The 19,376-nt window shown below is 34.8% G+C and overlaps 2 protein-coding genes across 3 annotated transcripts; one reads left to right on the top strand and one right to left on the bottom strand.

Moving 5' to 3' along the window:
* Positions 1 to 4,451: 4,451 nt before the first annotated feature.
* On the top strand, positions 4,452 to 9,713 carry LOC120636771. 2 transcript variants are annotated; one of them, XM_039908336.1, is made up of 6 exons: positions 4,452 to 4,573; positions 4,954 to 5,075; positions 6,438 to 6,566; positions 7,802 to 8,065; positions 8,187 to 8,300; positions 9,505 to 9,713. In XM_039908336.1, exons 1-6 carry the CDS (start codon positions 4,532 to 4,534, stop codon positions 9,590 to 9,592), a joined length of 759 nt encoding a protein of 252 aa, XP_039764270.1. In that variant the 5' UTR covers positions 4,452 to 4,531; the 3' UTR covers positions 9,593 to 9,713. The 2 variants fall into 2 exon arrangements, with proteins under 2 accessions (XP_039764270.1, XP_039764269.1); XM_039908335.1 differs by having other exon boundaries at positions 6,435 to 6,566.
* A 6,638-nt stretch (positions 9,714 to 16,351) lies between these two features.
* On the bottom strand, positions 16,352 to 19,376 carry LOC120636757 (MATH and LRR domain-containing protein PFE0570w-like). Its single transcript, XM_039908318.1, has 2 exons — positions 19,344 to 19,376; positions 16,352 to 17,661 (listed from the first exon to the last, which is right to left on the bottom strand). Exons 1-2 carry the CDS (start codon positions 19,369 to 19,371, stop codon positions 16,352 to 16,354), a joined length of 1,338 nt encoding a protein of 445 aa, XP_039764252.1. The 5' UTR covers positions 19,372 to 19,376.

Genomic DNA, 19,376 nt, shown 5'->3' with positions numbered 1-19,376 from the left:
CCATTTAAAACATTGATGATCTTTGTTTTTTACATTAATTATAGCCCGCTTATGTTTAATGTCTAAAGGTAAATCTATATAAGAAGATCCTTTTAATGGGTTAAATTTATAAATGTTTATATCAATATACTTTATTTTTTTAAGACTCCATCCACTGTCTTTCTTTTCAAAATTACTTATTTTATTTGAAATTTCTGTACTGCTACTAGAATAAATAACACTAATGTCATCACCTAAACAAAACATATAATTAAATGTTTGAAAATCAAAAGTATTTTCTATATTTTTTGTTGGTTGTACAAAATCTCCTTGTAAAATAAAATTTACTTTTATTGTAGTATGCTCTTTTAAAGCATTATCAAGCAAATTATATACAGTATTTTTAATTATGTTAAGAAAGTGCTCAGGAGTTTCGAATATAGAATTAGTGTTAGTGGAATTGGGGATTCTGTACGTTACTATCCGCCGTCCGAAAGCAGTTTCTATTAATTGAACATTATTTAAGTTGGGATTTAAACTTAGAACATTTTTGCTATGAGTCTTGCTTTTAAGATGATTGGTATAATATTTTCTGTTAACATATACTTTGCAGTTAGGGCATTCGATAGTATTATTGTTTGTAGAACTTACAGATGTAGTTGTTTCTTCCTGTATTGGGTTCGTTGTTACCACCGCAGCAGATGTTGAAGGCTCTTGAGAAAATGGACGCTTACTCGAAGAATATTTTGTGACAGCAATTTTTCTTTTTACACCTCCTCCACTTTGTCTTGATCTGAAAATAATTAAAATGATAAAATCAAATAACATATCTTAAAACGTAATAGCATTACTAATACACTAGTAATAATTTACCATTTTTTATACACATTACGCAGTACGCCATCATAGGAAACACGCCATCAATTTCATCGCTTGAAATGGAACACGCGGAAGTAAAGTGATCCGTACAAGGGGTATAAAAAGGTTTTATGTCTGGATCCTCTAACAACCAACTCGGAAGTTTATCACTTATGTACCACAATCGTATATACCTATGCATCTTATTAACCACAAATGGTTTAGTGAATACACTAATGTCATCGTGGGTCAAGATTCCATAGTGATTATTTTGCTTTCACAGTTTACCACTCAATGAGTAAAACTAAGAATCATCCGAACATTTATATATGGCACGCCCCACTCTCAGAACAGACAAGATGCAACAAGTATTCTTATGTAACTTAAACAATAGTGAAAATATACTCACAAAGCAGCTTGATCGGTTTCTACTTGTATACACAGGTTCACTAAGTCAAATTCAACTTCCGCTGCTTGACATAGCTCAACCATTTCTTCTTCGTAAACAAAGTCGTTGAGTTCGACAGTCATTGTGCAGTTTTGTGTGGTAACTTAGAATGATAATGAAAATAGGAAGAAGATTAGGAAATGTACTTCATGTACATTTCCTAATCTTCTTCCTCGGAGTCCCAAATGGGGCTCGACGCGGTACGCGGGGCGCTTCGGCGCGGGGCGGAGCTGCCTGACGTGGCCCGAGCAGCGGTGTCGGCGCGCCAACCCCACCGACCCGGCCCCCGGGGCTTGCCGCTGGTGGCAGACCGGGGAACCAGAATCGGGGAGGAATGACGCGTAAATCCGAGCGCCGCCGCTGGACGCAGTTGGTTCGGTAGGCAGTCGCAGTGACCGAACACTAGGACGGGCCCGAACGCCGGTGCACAGGTGTGCACGCGATGGCAGCTCGAGCAACTCCTCATTTAACTCAACAACAACTCCTCCTCAGAAGTACATTTAAGAAAAAGGATAGCTTTTATATTAGTTTCGCTTGCATGAAGCAGTGGGGATAGCAAATAGATAAAGAAAAATATTTTTAAAATACAGGTAATAAGCACTTAAGTTTTCATGGGTTCGTATAGAGGGTCTTTTTACTTTGTGATGTTTACCGACCGCTGGTTCAGAGAATACTTATTGTTTCTGGTTATCTCTGTCAATAAAGTATTTTTTACAGTCATGCTTCCCAGCGATTTGCTTTGTAATGTTGTATATAATATCTCGCATGCTTTGATAGTGCTTATCACCAGCAGATTCAACGTAGTACTTTAATCGCAAATCTGCATATTTCCAGTATTCAAGAGGCGAAACATCTTTAAGACTCTTCATGTCATAGATGTCTATTTTGATTAGATGTGTTGCACTGATACTGTCATCGTCGTTGGATGAGATATATGATAGGCCCCCGTCACTTGCTTGCGCTACACATGAAGACTTTGACTGTCTCTTCTTTTTCTTTTGCTTTTCAAAAAAAGCATCTATACTGTTGCTCCTTCTCATTGCGGTCTTTTTATTGTCACTCATATCTTGATCATCTGATATATCGAGTGGATAGAAGTGCTTTAAATTATATTCATCATTCGGTGAATTCTAGAATAAATATGAGATCACGATTAAAACAAAATATTAATTAGATTCATAACAGTTCCACATCGTAAAGATTCAATTATAAGTTACGAATAGATAAAAAAAGACAAACGTATGTGCTTCTTACCTCCATGATGAATAAATGTTGTTTCACACCACTGGTCGATCTTAGTAAGTGTTTAATAAGTAGACTTTTAAAACACTGGGCTGGATACTAACAGTCTGACACTGAATAAACTTATGCCTTAAAGACTTTTAAAACACTGGGTTAGATACTAACAGTCGGACACTGAATAAACTTATGGCTTGTATGGTTGAGTGAAACGTTTTATACGCACATTTTTATAATACAAGTTTGTTCTTGTCTTTAATTAATCATTGAAACTACCGTGGCTGTTTATTGCTTGTAACTAGGAATGGACAATAAAAAATACTTTGACAAAGGAAAGGTTGGGTTATTTATTACGGTGTTTCGTATAGTTAAATAAAAAAAATTCTTTAGATAATGTTCCAACGAACAATATATTTTTTTTTTGAGTTGAACAAGTAAGTTCTTGTCTGCAATCAGGTAGGTTTATTGTTTGTAACGAGGAATGTGCAACAAAAAATACTTTGGGAAAGGTTACTTGCGTGTTATTTATTTCAGTGCTCCATAAAATAGAATTAAAAAAACTTTGGAATCTTTTCGAGACGAAAATAATTTATTAACAATACATTGTCTTATTTTAAACGATGCTCTACTAAGAATTTCTCTTTTTTTGTTATAAATATTCTAATGTTTCAAACATGATGTGCATATCCTTTGTCAATAACAATTATCGAGTCTTTAATACACTTAATCAAACCAAAATCATTTTGATAATGCTGTAATATTATGTTAAACCTATCGTAATATCAAATATAGAGTTCTTAATAAACTTAATCAAACGAAAATCCATTTGATAATGCTGTAATATGTTAAACCTATCGTAATATAAAGTCCTTAATAAACTTAATGAAACCAAAATCATTTTAATAATTCTGTAATATGTTAAACCTATCGTACGTAATGTTTTCATAAACCTATTTTAATAAGTTGTAAATATTCTTATTTTCCAAATATTATGTGCATATACATTAAGTATATGCACATAATATTAACAAAATATCAATATCACATATTGAGACCTTAATAAACTTAATCAAAACGTAATTATTTTGATAACGCTGAAATATGTTAAGTTTATATATTTTGGTTTCATCTTATCAAAGTATGAATTTACTAATTGAAATTACGATAATTTGAATTACTAATTTAAAGTACGAGAAAATCTAATAATAATTAGAATAATAGCTTTGGTTTTAGAAACTTGTTAGAATTCGAATATACCTATATCAAATAGTAAAGTTAATAAAAAAAGTTATATCTGCTATAGTGTAATGCGTATTGGAACTTATCCCAATACGCATTACACTCATCCAGGAACTATATTCCAATATGAATTAGAATCCACGGACTTAGGTAAAAACCTGAGGTAGTGAGGTAGAGTCGGCGCATTTATGAGTGCTATGAGATAGTATTTTGACCTATATAACGCAATTGGAATTAGTTAGATTTTCATCAAAATCCAATAAGAATCTTATTAGAATCCTCAAAAAATTTTCGATGAGGTTTCAGGATGAGGGAAACCGGGCTTAGCCCGGTTTCAGAAGGGAGGCAAAAACGGCATTCTATACTACTTCTGATGGCTATATAGCTGGACTGAAAGATCTGGATAGCAATTATGAAGAGTACTTCGACGATGATAATCTTTATGACGATTATATACAAAGCAATTCAATGACCAGTTATTTAATAGAAAAGGTTCAAGAGCTGCACGACTGGATTATCTCAGACGCTGACCTTGAAGGAAAACCTACTGATAAAAGGGACTCCAGTAACTCAACAAACAATAACGAATTTGGACAGTTACTACAAGCGTTAAACGAGAGTCTGGTTGAGGGAAATGTGACTATAGTGATGAGCAAACTCAGGAAGCTGTATTACGGAGAGAATTTCACAAGCGTGAACCAAAGTAGAAAAGTCATTTTGAGTAACAGCACGAATCTGCTCTCATTTGGTATTTTAACGCTAGATGTTATGCTTCTACATAACATACAGCTGATGGCGTGGGAAAATCAGGTTGGTAACGTTAACATTTGATAACTTAGCCTTGATACTTTGGCCTTTGGGATTTCCAAAAATGTCCCATGATTTTCGGCAGTATATCCCAGAAATTTCTTAATTTGCATAAATTAAAGGTTTTGTGGATATAAATAAATAAATATAACTAGGTAACTCTAATTGTTCTACCGATCTCCTCATTTCTGATCACGTAGAGATACTCCTAACATAGCTTTTTCCATCGCCCGCTGAGTGACTCTGAACCTTCTTATGAGGCCCATAGTTAGCGACCGTGTCTCAGATCTGTAAGCGATCACTGGCAACACGCACTTCGAAGACTTTGGTCTTCAGTCACTGAGTGATTATTATTTATTAAATCCAAAGGTGAATCTTTCCAGGAATCAATTCGTAACAAAATGCTCAAAGATCCAGATGTGTTCGCATTCAACGCACTGTTCATGGAGCCATCAAAGGTTGAGGTGAAGAGGAACGAAATATATCACCAATATGACAGTTTTTCGTGAGTATCCTTTCTAGAGTTTCTTACCAGGGCATCCTTTCCTCCTCTAACAAGAGTTATAAAAAAATATAGGGCAGGCAGTGCTTTTGTGCATGTATGAAATGCACGCCACTGCTGTGCCCCATTATCATCATCATCAGCATCATCATATCAACCCTTGTATATCACTCTTGTCTCTTGTTCTGGGGCTCAGAAAGCAGGATCGCTGCAAACTGCGCCAATCGGCCGTCAAAGATTTGCCGGACGACTGGCGCAGTGGACAGCTTTCTAAGTCCAAGGCCGTGAGTTTGATTCCTAAAACTGGAAAATGTTTGTGTTACATTAAAGTTGTTCAGTGTCTGGGTGTTTATCTGTGTATTATAAATATTTATGTATATTATTGCCTCATAAGAAGGCTCAGAGTCACTCAGCGGACGATGGAGAGAGCTATGCTCGGAGTATCTCTACGCGATCGAATCAGAAATGTGGAGATTCGTAGAAGAACCAGAGTTACCGACATAGATCAACGAGTCGCGAAGCTGAAGTGGCTATAGGCCGGGCACATAGCACATAGGAGAAAGGATGGACGTTGGGGTCCCAAGGTGCTGCAATGGCAGCCCCGAACTGGTAAGCGCAGCGTTGGTCGGCCCCCAACGAGGTGGACAGACGACATTAAGCGCGTCGCAAGTAGCCGCTGGATCCAAGCGGCGCAGAACAGTGAAATTTGGAACTCCCTACAAAAGACCTATGTCCAGCAGTGGACGTCTATCGGTTGATGTGATGATGACGATTATGTATATTATTCATAAAAATATTCATCAGTCATCTACCCATAACACAAGCTACGCTTACTTTGGGGCTAGATGGCGATGTGTGCGTTGTCGTAGTATATAAATTATTTATTTATTTATCTGTATATTATAAGTATATACTAATAAAAATATAAATAAGACATCTTATTAGTCATAACACAAGCTACGCTTACTTTAGGGCTAGATGGCGATGTGTGTATTGTCGTAGTTTATTTATTTAGTTTAACGCATGTCGCATGCCTGCGAGATACGTTATAACCCGTTGTCTCCCACAATGAGAAAGGATTAAGGCCGTAGTCCACCACGCTTGCCCAGTGCGGATCGGTTGACACACCTTTAAGAATATTATGGAGAACTCTACGGCATGCAGGTTTCCTTACAATGTTTTCTACCTTTGAATGATTTTAATTGTTTAAAAGTAAGAGAATAACTCGGCCCCACGAGTGTGAAATCGAAGTCCCACTGCGTGTTATACGATTATGAATTTTATTAGACAATTGGTTGGTTCCTTAGTGTTGTTTCCATCTTCATTGTATAAGCTTCTCTACTCATGGATCCGTTGTTTCAGAAGAAGACAAAACCTTCGCCAAGAGGCAGAGGAATCTGACTTCGGAATGAATCTTCTAGAAAATGTACTGGAAATAGGTATGAGTACTGCACGCGCCGCTATACACCTCGGGAGAGCTTTCAAGAACACCAAGTAAGTTTATATTACCACCTGAGATTTCTACAGCTTAAAATCAAAGTCAAAGTCAAAGTCAAATATTTCTTTATTCAAATAGGCACATAGAGGGCACTTTTGATACGTACATTACATGTAAAATATGACATAGAAGTGAGTTGATGGCGATAACTGAATTCGTCAACTTAAAACTAAAGCTACGAGGGTTCCAAACGCACTCTGGTCTAAGAATCCCACAACAAACTTAGCCGGTTGTTTTTTTTGTGTTATCACCATCTCACATTGTCATTTAAAACTATTAAACAAGCAACCTGGTTAGAGGTTAAATAATTTACACCCAAGCATTTTTATCGTTGACGTAGTCCTTAATACTATAATAGGAATTTTCTATAAGCTTACGTTGAATACAAACTTTGAACTTTTTAAGAGACATCTCCAACTGGTAGTTTATTGTAAAATTGTATAAAATTTCCTTTAAATGAATTACTTATTTTATGTAGTCTAGTATATTGCACTGCAAGTTTATTTTTGCTTCTAATGTTCAAATGATTGCAGTCACATTTTCTCTTAAGTTTAGATATATTTTTGTGAACATACATAAAATTTTCAAATATGTATAGGCTAAAAACTGTCATTATTTTAACATCTTTAAATTTATCTCTCAATGACTCTCTCGGACCCATTTTATAGATCGCACGAACGAAAAATAGTTTATAGATACTATCGACCCGGTGCGGCGCACGGGCGCAATCTATATACTAATATGGGGCAGTTTGGAGAGATTAATCGTACAATTCCGCAGTACTCTATCTCGTAGGGTTGACAGTTGGTAGAGGACCGGTACAGAATAAGGAACATACAGAACCCCCGTTTTGGCATGATCGCGTGCAGTGCAACGCCCCGCGCACGTCTCACTTCGCACTCGCGTAATGTTGCTAGCTCATAAAGTTTTCCCATATTTCCCATTTTATGGTAAACGTTTAAGAACATTTCCCAATTTATGGTAAGAACATTAGAGGTAAAATAATTAATAAATTTCAACCACTAAATATCACCGTACAGCCATGTCAGTGGACTAGTGCTTAATGATAAAATCAATATCCACTATATCGGAATCAAAAACAATATTGAGCCAAATATAATGTGTAGATGCCAAAGATACATATACGATATTAAAATATTGTAGAGCTATCAAAAATTGAACATAAATTTAAATAAAAAATTATAATCTTAAAATAAGTTTTTATTTTCAGGATGGTTTTGAACCAGCTGTCAAATCGAGAAGCGTTAAATGCCAACATTCAAAATCAACTTTCGCGCAACATTGATGCCAACACACACGCGCTGAATCATCTCCAAACGTCATTCAATAAGAATGACAGTACGAGTTCCAGTGTTGCCAACTCTACGAATGCAATTTATACCGATTTAGATTGTGTTTGGTTGTTGTATTGCAAGAATTTGGTGGCTACGGCGAAGTTGAACGCACCGTACGGTACAATGGCTAGGATTAATGGGTGAGTGTTTATTTATTTATTTATATTATTGTATGGGATGACACACTTAGATAGTACTCGTAGGCTACTTTTCTTACTACTTTACTTGCACACAGGATTTACTTTTTCTTTATGTTCCTAGGCTTGCGCTGCGTATGCTGACGGGTGAGGTGCCAGCTGACCGGGCCATAGATATCATGATGTACGAAGTATTAACAGGATGGACAGAACTGAAATGTACAGACATGTTTCCGAGGTAAGAGGTTTTTTCGTTTGCAAAACCTCACCTAAATATAATGTAACTGCCGTGTGGTGACGAAAGATCAGAATACAGAGTCACCACACCTCCGCTTCCCGCGATCCCACCAGACCAGACTAGAGAAAATTCAGTATTCACAAATTCCGGAATTGTATTTTTTTAACGTTATCGTCGGACCAATCAAATGCCCTTGATGGTAAGTGGAAACCATCGCAACACTTCGCAGGACGTACAAAGTGCTTGATCTAAATTAGTACAGTGTGTCATTGTAATTTTTTTTAAACTCCCGTCTTCCCTGTAGGGAAAAGGCAAAGATATATCACCGCACAGCCATGTCTTGTATAGTGTGGCGCCATCTAGTTCTGTAATGTGGAGACCGCTACATATAGTTTACGAATATGCTTATCGCTATCATCTCAATACCGTGTAATTCTCATGTAATGTACGCATCAAAAGTGCCACCTATGCCAAAGGGGCCTACTTGAATAAAGATATTTTTGACTTTGACTTTGACATAATTATTATTTTTTTTACATTATCGGGACACTAAAGGGCACCGGCGTTCTTTAAGAACTGAGAAGGATCTAGACTTTATTACACCACTCTGGCGAAGTGCGGATAGGTAGAATTCACACGCATTTTACGACATGATGACTAATAAACCTGATGCTGTTTCCAAAAAACTTGTCACAACGCGCCGTTAGAGCGACAGCGTCGTAATTGTATGTAAAAATGAAGATCGTTATTGGAATTGGATGTCAGGTTGCTTTATTAATGTCGTAACTCGCAGTAATAAAAACATGAAAGCGGTCGCCGGGTTTTACAGCCGATTGGGCAGCAACCTTTCTTTCTGGATTCAAGCTGTGGTTTCGATTCCCAAAATGTTTCAATGGTTTTCATTGATTTTCTTATCTGTATTTATGTATATTATTCATAAAAATATTCATCAGTCATATTAGTACCCGTAATAGATCTTTGGAGTTAGATGGTCCTAATCAGTGGCGTGCACTTCATACATGCACAAAAGCACTGCATACCCTAAACTTTATATATAACTGGTATAAGAGGAGGATTTTTGTCGCTTTATCCAATTTTCTTGCTGTATGCATAACCTAGTAAGAAACCAAATGCACGCCACGCACGTTCCTAATATATTTATTTATTTATTTCCTCACATCAAATTTATTTTATTTGTCCGCAGATGCAGCAAAGCAAATCCAGCGACAGTGGTACTTGACTCAATTCTTCAGCCATTGAGAAAATCACAAAATACTTCTAATAGGTTATAGTAAAAATGTTAGAAGGACAAAAACTACTAAAAGTAGCACTGTTCTGTTTTTAGTAGTACAGTGCTACTCATAGTAATATTCATGAAGTAATAGGTCAATTTAAAGAAAAGATGAAAAGTTTCTACAGTCACACCCAACTTCTCTATAAAACGTTTTAAAGTATAAACAACTGCTGCACAAGTTTTAATAGTAAAAATTAACATCCTTAGTTCAAAGGGCCATTTTTAGGTCAGTGATTAAAAATGACAAAAGCGCACGAGTTTACTAGGTTAGACTAGGTGTGTCTAAAAAGCTACTTGAATGGTAGAAAATCTCTACAAATTAGGTAGAAACTACCAAAATAGTAGAAAAGTTTTGATTATTACGACCGGTGGATTTAAATTTAGAACCAGTGTTAAATATAGGTAAAACTTTATTTTTATGTGTGTTACTGTTTTTTTTATTTATTTTAAATGGCTTTCTCTACGGCTCTGGGCTCTTGCCTTCTCGAGCCTGTAACTATTGTTATTTAGTAATAAGTACAATGAGTAGAGCCTGTTTTAAAACCTGACTGTTAAAAGCCTATAATTTTAAGTATTTATAAGTATATAAAAGGCGTTAAAATTCCCAAATGCTCCAAAGAAGATAATATTCTATACCCGTCTAACCCACTACGACACTAGTCTTCTCTTACAATGAGAAGGGCCGTATTCCACCACGCTGTGCAATTGCGCGTTGGTAGTATTCATACGCCTTTGAGAACATTATGGAGACGCAGGCTTCATCCCGATGTTTACCGTCAAGGCATGTGAAAATTTATTCCTTAAATTAAAAATGCAAATAACTCCGAAAAATTAGAGGTTCGTGCCGGAATTCGAACTCTGTCCTCCGAAAGGGAAAAGGGTTGGATACATTTATGTTCGTAGATAGTACAAAAATTAAAAAAACAAATTGTTTTTATGCAATACATATACTATTAAAATATGACGAGGTGCGAAAATATGAATTTTAACGTTTTTTGTACAGATTATATAATTTAAAATGACCAAACAGTTCTTTTGTTTCGTTTCTTGACGTGTATAAAACACTATGGATTGATATTTATAACTGTGTAGTTTGTTCAGAAATGCATAGTTAAATATATTATAATAAATAAAAGTTAGTTCTTGGTCATCGCATTATTTTAAGCTATAATATTGATACGATTATCTTATTCTTACAGACTGATAAAAAATAAAACACTATGAAAACCTTTTACTTGAGTTTCGTTGTTTCATTTTATCCATACCACATCACATATGTGTTTGTACATAAACAGCTTGTCTTTATCACCATCTTCGTATACTCATGGAGAGTTGCGGCGTGCAAGTATTGTCAATCTTCGGGATGTACTTAATTACTACAGCCAAACATAAGTTTAATATACCTACTGCGATTGGTGATAGAGTCACTACAAACAGACTGACTGAAATAAATGAATTTCGAAATTTTTTATGAGTTTTAGTATTTTACGAAAGAAATATTATGAATCCCATATCCTCTGTCGGATCCTCTGTGCCAAATTTCATTAAATTAAATTAAATTAAAAATATTTATTTCGTTTCGTACAGCAAAATAATACATTGAAATTGGGGTCATCCTAGTAAGTTACTAGTATTACTACTAGCACTTGTGGCAGGCGGCCCCGCTCTTCCATAACATCATATACAAATTGAAATAAATAAGTAGATCAAAGTTATATAAATCAAAATTAAGTATAATTCAAAATTATAAAGGTAAACCAAAGATAATTACAACATGTGTGTCTACTTGAGGTGCGTTAGTGTGTGTGTGTGTGTGTGTGTGTGTGTGTGTGTGTGTGTGTGTGTTTGTGTTTATGTGCGTATGTGTGTAAGTGAGTGTATGTGTAAACGAATGGATGTATAAGTTATAAACGTGTGCTTGTGTGTCTTTTCATGACAATGTATGGGATGCAAAATTCATACGTTCATTTGTTGCATCAAATCCTCCGTTTCATAATAGTTCAATTTATGCAACCACTCAGTAAGCACTTTTTTGCAATTATGAAGTGCTAATGGATAAATATTTAACTTACTGTTAATTATGTTGTAGAGATAAGTCGATTTCCTGGTAAATTGTTGGGAAGCAAATTTAGTCCTACTTGGAATTGAGTGTAAAACCATATTTCTTCTCCTCGTTTTAAGTTTGCCAGTATTGTAAGGTAAATATTTATGTACTCTTAGTAATGATGAAAGTAAATATAATTTTCTAACCGTTAGTAACTCACAATGGTTATATAGGTCTACAGTTGAAAATCTGTATGGTTTGAAAAACATAACTTTTAGTAAAGACCTTTGACCTCTTTCAACTTCTAGAAACTTTGTTTTTGAAGCAGCACCCCATGTTGAAATGCAATATCCCAAAATGGATTGACCCAATGTTACGTAAATCTGAGTCAATAATTTTTTTGTTGTTACGTGTCTCAGCGTTTTAAAAATCCAGACAAGCTTCCTTATTCTTCCATTCACAAATTCGACATGAGGGTGCCATGAGAGTCGCCAATCTAACATTACACCTAGATATTTGTTTGTTTTTACTTTGTTAATTACAGGACAATTACAATTACTAGAATTTAGATTACTACATTCATGAATTTTAACAAGGAAATTATTGTGAGGTTGTGTTTTTGAATTGATTGTAAAGCAAATATAGTTTGATTTTTCAGTATTTAGCGTTAAAAGATTAGACTTTAGCCAAAGAGAGATTTTTGATAGGCCTGATTCAGCCATCAATTTAACAGAGTTCCATGATGTGCTTGAAAAAACTAAAGCAGTGTCATCGGCATACGAGAACACATGGCCTCCGTCAAGTTTTAAATTGCATAGATCATTAATGTATATTAGAAATAAAGTTGGTCCCAATAAACTTCCTTGAGGCACACCAAATGTTAGTTTAGAGTCCTCACTAATGTAATCTCCAATTTTGACACGCTGAGTTCTATCGTGTAGATAATCTTTGAGTAACAGCAGTGCTGTGCCTCTAATTCCAATTCTTTCAAGTTTTTGTATAAGCAGAGGTACGGAGACGGTATCAAACGCCTTTTTAATGTCTAAAAAGACAGTTAAACATTTTTTTCCTTTGTCTAACTGTTCTGAAATTAGTGACGTTAACGCTAATACGGCATCCTCTGTGGATTTTCCGTGTCTAAAACCGTATTGTGAGTTAGAGAGAATTTTAAATTTATCAAGGTAACTAACCAATCTAGAATTTATTAATTTTTCCAATACTTTCGCAATGGATGGTAAAACAGAAATCGGTCTGTAGTTATTAATATCTTCACTATTTCCACTTTTGAACACAGGTGTAACGATAGACTGTTTCAGTATAAAAGGAAAAACTCCTACTTTGAAACAGAGATTAGCTAGATGACAAATTATTGGTGCGACTATGTGTATGGCTAATTTAAGAAATTTGGTTGGAATATTGTCCCAGCCTGGCGCACTGTCAGATTTAAGATTCAAAATAACATTTTCAGTTTCATATAGATCAGTATCCAGGAGAACAAATGAAGATAATTGACTATCAACAAATAGTAAGGGATCTTCAGTTTTGGGGGCATTCAACATAATATCCTCTGCTAGTTTCCTTCCAACACTAGCAAAGTAGCCACTTACATAATTAACAGAGTAAACTGGAGAGGGATTTATATTTAAAAGATTCAAACTTTGAGTTCTAGTTTTATTTAAATTAGCTATAGATTTAATTTTACTCCAAAGTACTTTGCTATTATTTACAGAAAGAACTAATTGTTGTCTATCATAATTCCGTTTTATCTTTTTAATCAGGCTGTTACAGTAGTTACGATACCGCTTAAAGCTGATTTTTAATATTTCATTATCAGGATCGGCCCTTAGCCTTTTTTGCATATTATTCCTGTTTCTTATACATCGTAGGAGGCCAGATGTCATCCAAGGTTTGATATTGCGTTTATTTTTAGGGAGGTACATAACAGTCGAGCTCTCTTTCAGTGAGTCAGTCAATTTCTTTACAAGTTCTTTAACTACCAACTTAGGATCTTCAGAGTAAAGCAATGTATCCAAATTTTGTTCCATAAATATTCTTATAGCTTTGTCATAGTCTACGAAGAGCTTGGTTTTTGGGCACTTGTGGTTACTATGCAATTTAGCTATGCATAAAAATATCATGTAGTGATCGGTAATCGAAGTGTTGAGAACTGATATGAAAGGAGATACGTTCTTTTTCTCTAATTTTAATATGAAATGATCAAGGCAGTTACTACCTCGAGTTGGAAGGGAATGACCTGGGAGTAGGCCATACATAGAGAGCATGTTTAGGTAGTTGACCCTATTATTGGATTCATTATTAGATTCGTTATCTTTAGGTATAAGGTTTATATTTATATCTCCCGTAATTATAATATTTTTATGTGATTTGATAGAATCAAGATATCCACTAAGCGAGTTTATATAGTTATTTGCATTGGTATTTGATGGAGACCGGTAGATTCCTAAAATAATATAATCGTTAATTTCTAATTGCAAACACGATGCATGTTCTAATATTACCTCCTTAGCACTAGCCAAAAGAGTATTTCTAACATAGATAACTACACCATCGTTTTGATTAAGGTGGTGTTTAGTGTTGAATGAGTTGTAATTATTGAGGGATGGAATGATTTTTAGAGGATTTAGTCGACATTCTGTCAGGACTAAAACATCTATATGAAACTTTAGTTGAGATAATGAAATTTGAAGATCATCCAGATTTGAATAAATACTGCGTATATTCTGTGAAACTACTTTTAGATCATTTTTTTTAATAGTCTTTATTTGGTTAAGCTCCTCAATATCACATTGCTGTGATAATGGAGCCATAGACTGGTCTATTTCGTTTAAAGTGACAAGAGAATTAAAATTCATACTGAGGCCTGACTTATGAATACAAGGTGATAAATTAAGTTGATACCTGAGGGTATATCGATAAATAACCAGTAAGATTTAATGATAGACACAGTGCAACATTTATAAGTTATTTGTATGCCTGACTTATATATGTGAGGAGTGATAACATTATTTAATGAGTATGAGTATTTGTGTAGTATGTATATTGTGCCACGTATTGTGTGTGTAGATTTTTGTGTGAGCTCAAGCAAAATGAATAATGAATCGCTTACAGGTAGACTAAACAGTAAAATACAAGTGCAATAACAATAAACAAAACTGTTTGCAAAGACTAAATAAATATTATAGAAGTCAGCATGCAATGACAAAGTGAGATTAAAGAGTATGGCCATTTTAGAGAATAGTCATTTTTCTTGCAATAGCTTGTGAATTTGGGGTTCATTCGTGATTAGGATAATGTGGGAACCCTCATCTTTTCTTAAATATACCTTGCCATAGGCCGTCCAGCAGAATTTGTAAGCTTTTGATTTAACAAGATCGCGTGCCAGAAAATATAAACGGGCCGCTTTAGACGTAAGCTGTTCCGAAATGAAAATAGGTGTGTCTTCACAGGTACGGAACCCCAGATGCTTGGCACATAACTTTGATTTGTGTTTGATATTATAAGACTTACTCATCTTAAGAATCTCAGTTTTTAATATAGTAGAAGACGTTTCTACAATAATTGGTGTATTTTGGACACCCTCTTTTTTTGAACGAATTCTGTATATATCTCTTATATCAGATTTATTGATTTTACAGTCAATGTTGTTAGACAGGCTTAATTAATATCATATCCATTAAGTCCTCTTTAGTTTCATTGTTTTTCTTAGGTACGTTTTTCATCTCAAAGTTTGTTTTGCGGGTATCTCTCTGCACTTCTTCTATTTTATCCTCTAGAATAGTAATATACTTCTTGTCCTCCTTTATTTGTCCTTCTAAGCTTTCTATCTTTTTCCTATACTCTTCGTTATGTGCAGAAAGAAATGCCACCGAGTTCTCAATGTTAGTATTAGTTCGTAAAATTTCTTTGAGGGTAGTTGCATTTTTCTTAAACTCACTTTCTTGATTTGACATTAAAGTTGAAATCATTTTCCTCACTTCCTCCTTAAAATTGTTAAACTCTTGGGAGATATCTTCTTCTCTTTTCCGTTTATTTCGCATAGATATGAAATTGGGTGGTGTAATGGCGGATTGTGTACCCGATATGTGAATATCAGAGTCCGAGATGGATCTATCTAATGTGGTATCCATTTCTCATGTACCAGGGAAGCATAAATCAAAAGGCTGGTTGAAGTCACAGCCTGATAGGGGGTGTGGCCTGTTGTTTGATAATCATATAGTCAGAGGCGTAGCCCACAAGTTAGTGGGTGTGACCTATTGCATGAAGAAGGTCCAATCTCGTTATAAGAGGAGAGGCCAACAAACTTGCGCACGCGCTGATAGGTGAGGGAATAGTAATGGCGACTTACTTATGGTCCGCCCTTGTTCTGTATTGTAGATTAACAATCACTCTTTGATTTTATGCACTCCTGGTATAATTTTACTTTATTATTTGAATTTTAATTTAATTTTAGTTTATAACGAAGCAAATTAAATTCATATACACGTCCACTACTTTCAAAAATCCAGGGGAAGAGGGATATATCGATAGAGCTGAAAATAGGTAACAAGCAAGCAAACAAACAAGCACTCTTTCAAACTACGTATAAAATTAGTATGGATGTGCCACACATCATGTGCGAAATAAATACTTGTGTTATTATTATGATTATTGTTATAATTGTTATTGTAAAGTAACATTCATTATAACAAAAATCTAATTTAAACTTCTTTCAACGTAACTCTTCAATATTTCGAGCAAATCAGTTACAGCGTTATTGGAAATTTTAACTGTATCGTACAAATTTAAAATCTTTTTATCGTCCCAAACGTATTTGTTTTTATTCATATCCCTTTTCATATTACCCATATTAACTTGTAGAGTATCGATACTCGATATTATATAACCAATTTGGTATCTGATGTCATTGTAAAACATTTGCTTAATCTGTTTTAGGGAATCGATCTTTTTGGTTATATCCGAGAACGCTTCGTTTATGTACCTGAATAAATGATTCTTAACTTCGTCGTTTGTCGGTTTTATTGATATCATAGACCTTCTGCCACTTATTGCGATATCTGCTTCAGTCGTACTATCGCTTTCTACTGTAACACTAGAGTTATCCTTTTTAACTTCAACTGTTTTATTTTCTGATTCTGCAGTCGTTTTAGACACTATTTTATTTACTTGTGCAGTATCTCTTTTTACTCTGGTTTCTTGAACATTTCGATTATCTAAGTGAGACGTTGAATTATGAAATTTATTTTTCTTCGTACTATTTTTGTTAATATTCAATTGATTGCTATCTATTTTTGTTGTTGCGAAGTCATTTACATTAGTTAAATTATCCTGTGTTTTTAAATTTGAATGAGAATTATTTAAGTTACCCATGGATTTATTTTCATATTTTATCGGCATATTATTATTTGTCTCTATTTTAGTTATGTTGTCTTGCTTATTCAAATCATCAGGTTCTACAAAGTTATGTGTAACATTATTTGATTTACCTGTATCTTTTTTAGTTGTGTTACTTGGAGTTTTAGCAACATTGTCTAATTCTGTAGATTTAATACTAGAACAATTCAAATCTCTCTTAAATCTCTCTGTTATTACATTCTTTGCCTCGTGTTTCGCGTGTAAGAGTTCACGAATGTCATCAAAATGGTGGTATCGAGTATATTTAACTATGTTTAGTATTTGTGTTAGGACATCTGACAGTTTAGTTAAAGTTTCAGTTAAGTTCGTCTCTATTTTTCTGAACCTTATTCTTTCGTTCAGTGCTTCTTCATAAGAAGGTAATTTATGATTTTTGGTTGCAATAGTAGCATTTCTGTTAAGCACATTCTTTATCCAATCAAACAACCGTCTAGATTCGCTACTAAGAGCCGAGGAATCGTCTTTTATGTATTCTAGAAATGGTTTTTCATGTTTATCGTAGTTTAATTTGACACTATTTTTATTGTAACGTCTTAGTTGGAATTCTTTATTGTGTTTATGTGGAATGGAAGTTGCATTTTGTATGAAACCTGTAAAAGTTGATTAGAATTACATTCAAAAAACATTTATTTAAAATTGGCTTACTCTAGCACTTTTGAAAGATCAAGTCCGTCCATTTGTATCTCTACCACCGGTGAAGAAGGTAGATCCAACCGAGAAGAAGCCGGCAAGAAACTCAGAAGTTCCTCTATTCCAACATCAACAATTTTATTTATTTATTTAAACTCTTTATGTACACCACTACACAGTTAGGAAAATAAAGGACGAATAGAGAGAAACTCAAAAAACTGGGGTAGAATACAAAAGGCGGCCTTATCGCTTAAAAGCGATTAGGATTAGGAGACAACAAGAGCGAGAACAAATAGGTGGTGTAAAATTATTATAAACCTACATTCAAATAACTACATACGAATACATAAACAAAATATACACCTAACAATAAAAGTTAGGTGTTGCAATTTTTTAAACATCATATTCTGAACTGGTGGTAGAGTCACTACAGACATACTGGACATTTCAAAAGTGCTAACGTGATATTTATTAATTATTGAACTATTTCAAAATAGCAAATTCACGCAGACTAAAGTCTGATTCTAACGTATGCTTTAGACACCCAGTTAAATAAAACCATCTTTTTCTATACGTTCATATAATTGAACTGCAGCCTTGAACCCAGTAAACTGAGTTTAGCATACTTAATCGCGTTTAGTTTCAACGATATAATCGGACCCAAGTTACAGGCAATATCTAGTTTAATACACAAGCTGCGATAAAAGCTTCAATAGATAATTTCGCCGATAAGATCCAGTCGGTCGCCGGGCTCCTTCGTATGACTATAATACAATCATTCACATTCTGAGCACGCCGCGCCGAGCGAGACAAATCTCTTGGCTGTCATAATGAAATAGAAATACGTTTATTTAATGAATATGAGCATACATAGTCGAAGTCCTAGCCGCTATGGTTAGGGCTTCGACGTTTGCTTTAACAGTGAAGGAAAACATCGTGACGGAACCAGCATGTCCACCATTCCGCACATGGCCAGCGTGGTGGACTGCGGCCTAAAACTTTTCATTCTCAGAGGAGAACCGTACCCTGTAGTAAACTGGTAATAATTCGATAATGATAATCAATATTTTCGGAACTAAGTTTCGTCAACTCGGCTTCTGGGAACGCTAGTAATCGACACGTAATAAATAAAATAAATATACTAGGACAATAAGCGTAGCTTGTGTTATGGGTGATAAGATGACTGATGAATAATTATTTAAATATTATACATAAATACTTATAATATATAGCTAAACACCCAGACACTGAAAAATATTCATGTTCATCACACAAACATTGTCCAGTTGTGGGAATCGAACCCACGGCCTTGGCTCAGCAAGCAGGGTCGCTGCCCACTGCGCCAATCGGCCGTCAAATAAATAGTAATGAAAACGTGTAACGCACCGTTTTCTCTGGGAAGATAACAGGCACATTAAATTGAATCTAAATATCTATAAACAGTGCGTGCATAGAGGGTATGCAGATGATATAAAATAAGGAAAATCTCCAGTACGAGTTTTACAATACCTAAGGATAGTCATTTTAAGAGTTATAAAAAGCCTACCCTTAAGTATTTATTACTCGTACTGGACATTCTCTTCATTTTATATCATCTGCATACCACGCACGCCACTGTGTATAAATATTATAATATACTTACAAAAAACCAAAATTAATTTCAGCAACATGGTCA

This window comes from Pararge aegeria (genome assembly GCF_905163445.1).
Source record: "Pararge aegeria chromosome W unlocalized genomic scaffold, ilParAegt1.1 SUPER_W_unloc_1, whole genome shotgun sequence".
NCBI lineage: Eukaryota > Metazoa > Arthropoda > Insecta > Lepidoptera > Nymphalidae > Pararge > Pararge aegeria.
The sequence above is the reverse complement of the archived record's forward strand: the minus strand, read 5'-3'. Positions and strand labels throughout refer to the sequence as shown.

What these genes read in the sequence shown, in the direction of transcription:
- LOC120636771 (XM_039908335.1), top strand. Translation starts at nt 4,532, where the DNA reads ATGCTTCTACATAACATACAGCTGATGGCGTGGGAAAATCAG. An exon ending in CACCAATATGACAGTTTTTC is followed by an intron (nt 5,076 to 6,434) that starts GTGAGTATCCTT and finishes CCGTTGTTTCAG; the next exon opens with AAGAAGACAAAACCTTCGCC. An exon ending in AGAGCTTTCAAGAACACCAA is followed by an intron (nt 6,567 to 7,801) that starts GTAAGTTTATAT and finishes TTTTATTTTCAG; the next exon opens with GATGGTTTTGAACCAGCTGT.
- LOC120636757 (XM_039908318.1), bottom strand. Translation starts at nt 19,371, where the DNA reads ATGTTGCTGAAATTAATTTTGGTTTTTT. An exon ending in GAAATTAATTTTGGTTTTTT is followed by an intron (nt 17,662 to 19,343) that starts GTAAGTATATTA and finishes CAACTTTTACAG; the next exon opens with GTTTCATACAAAATGCAACT.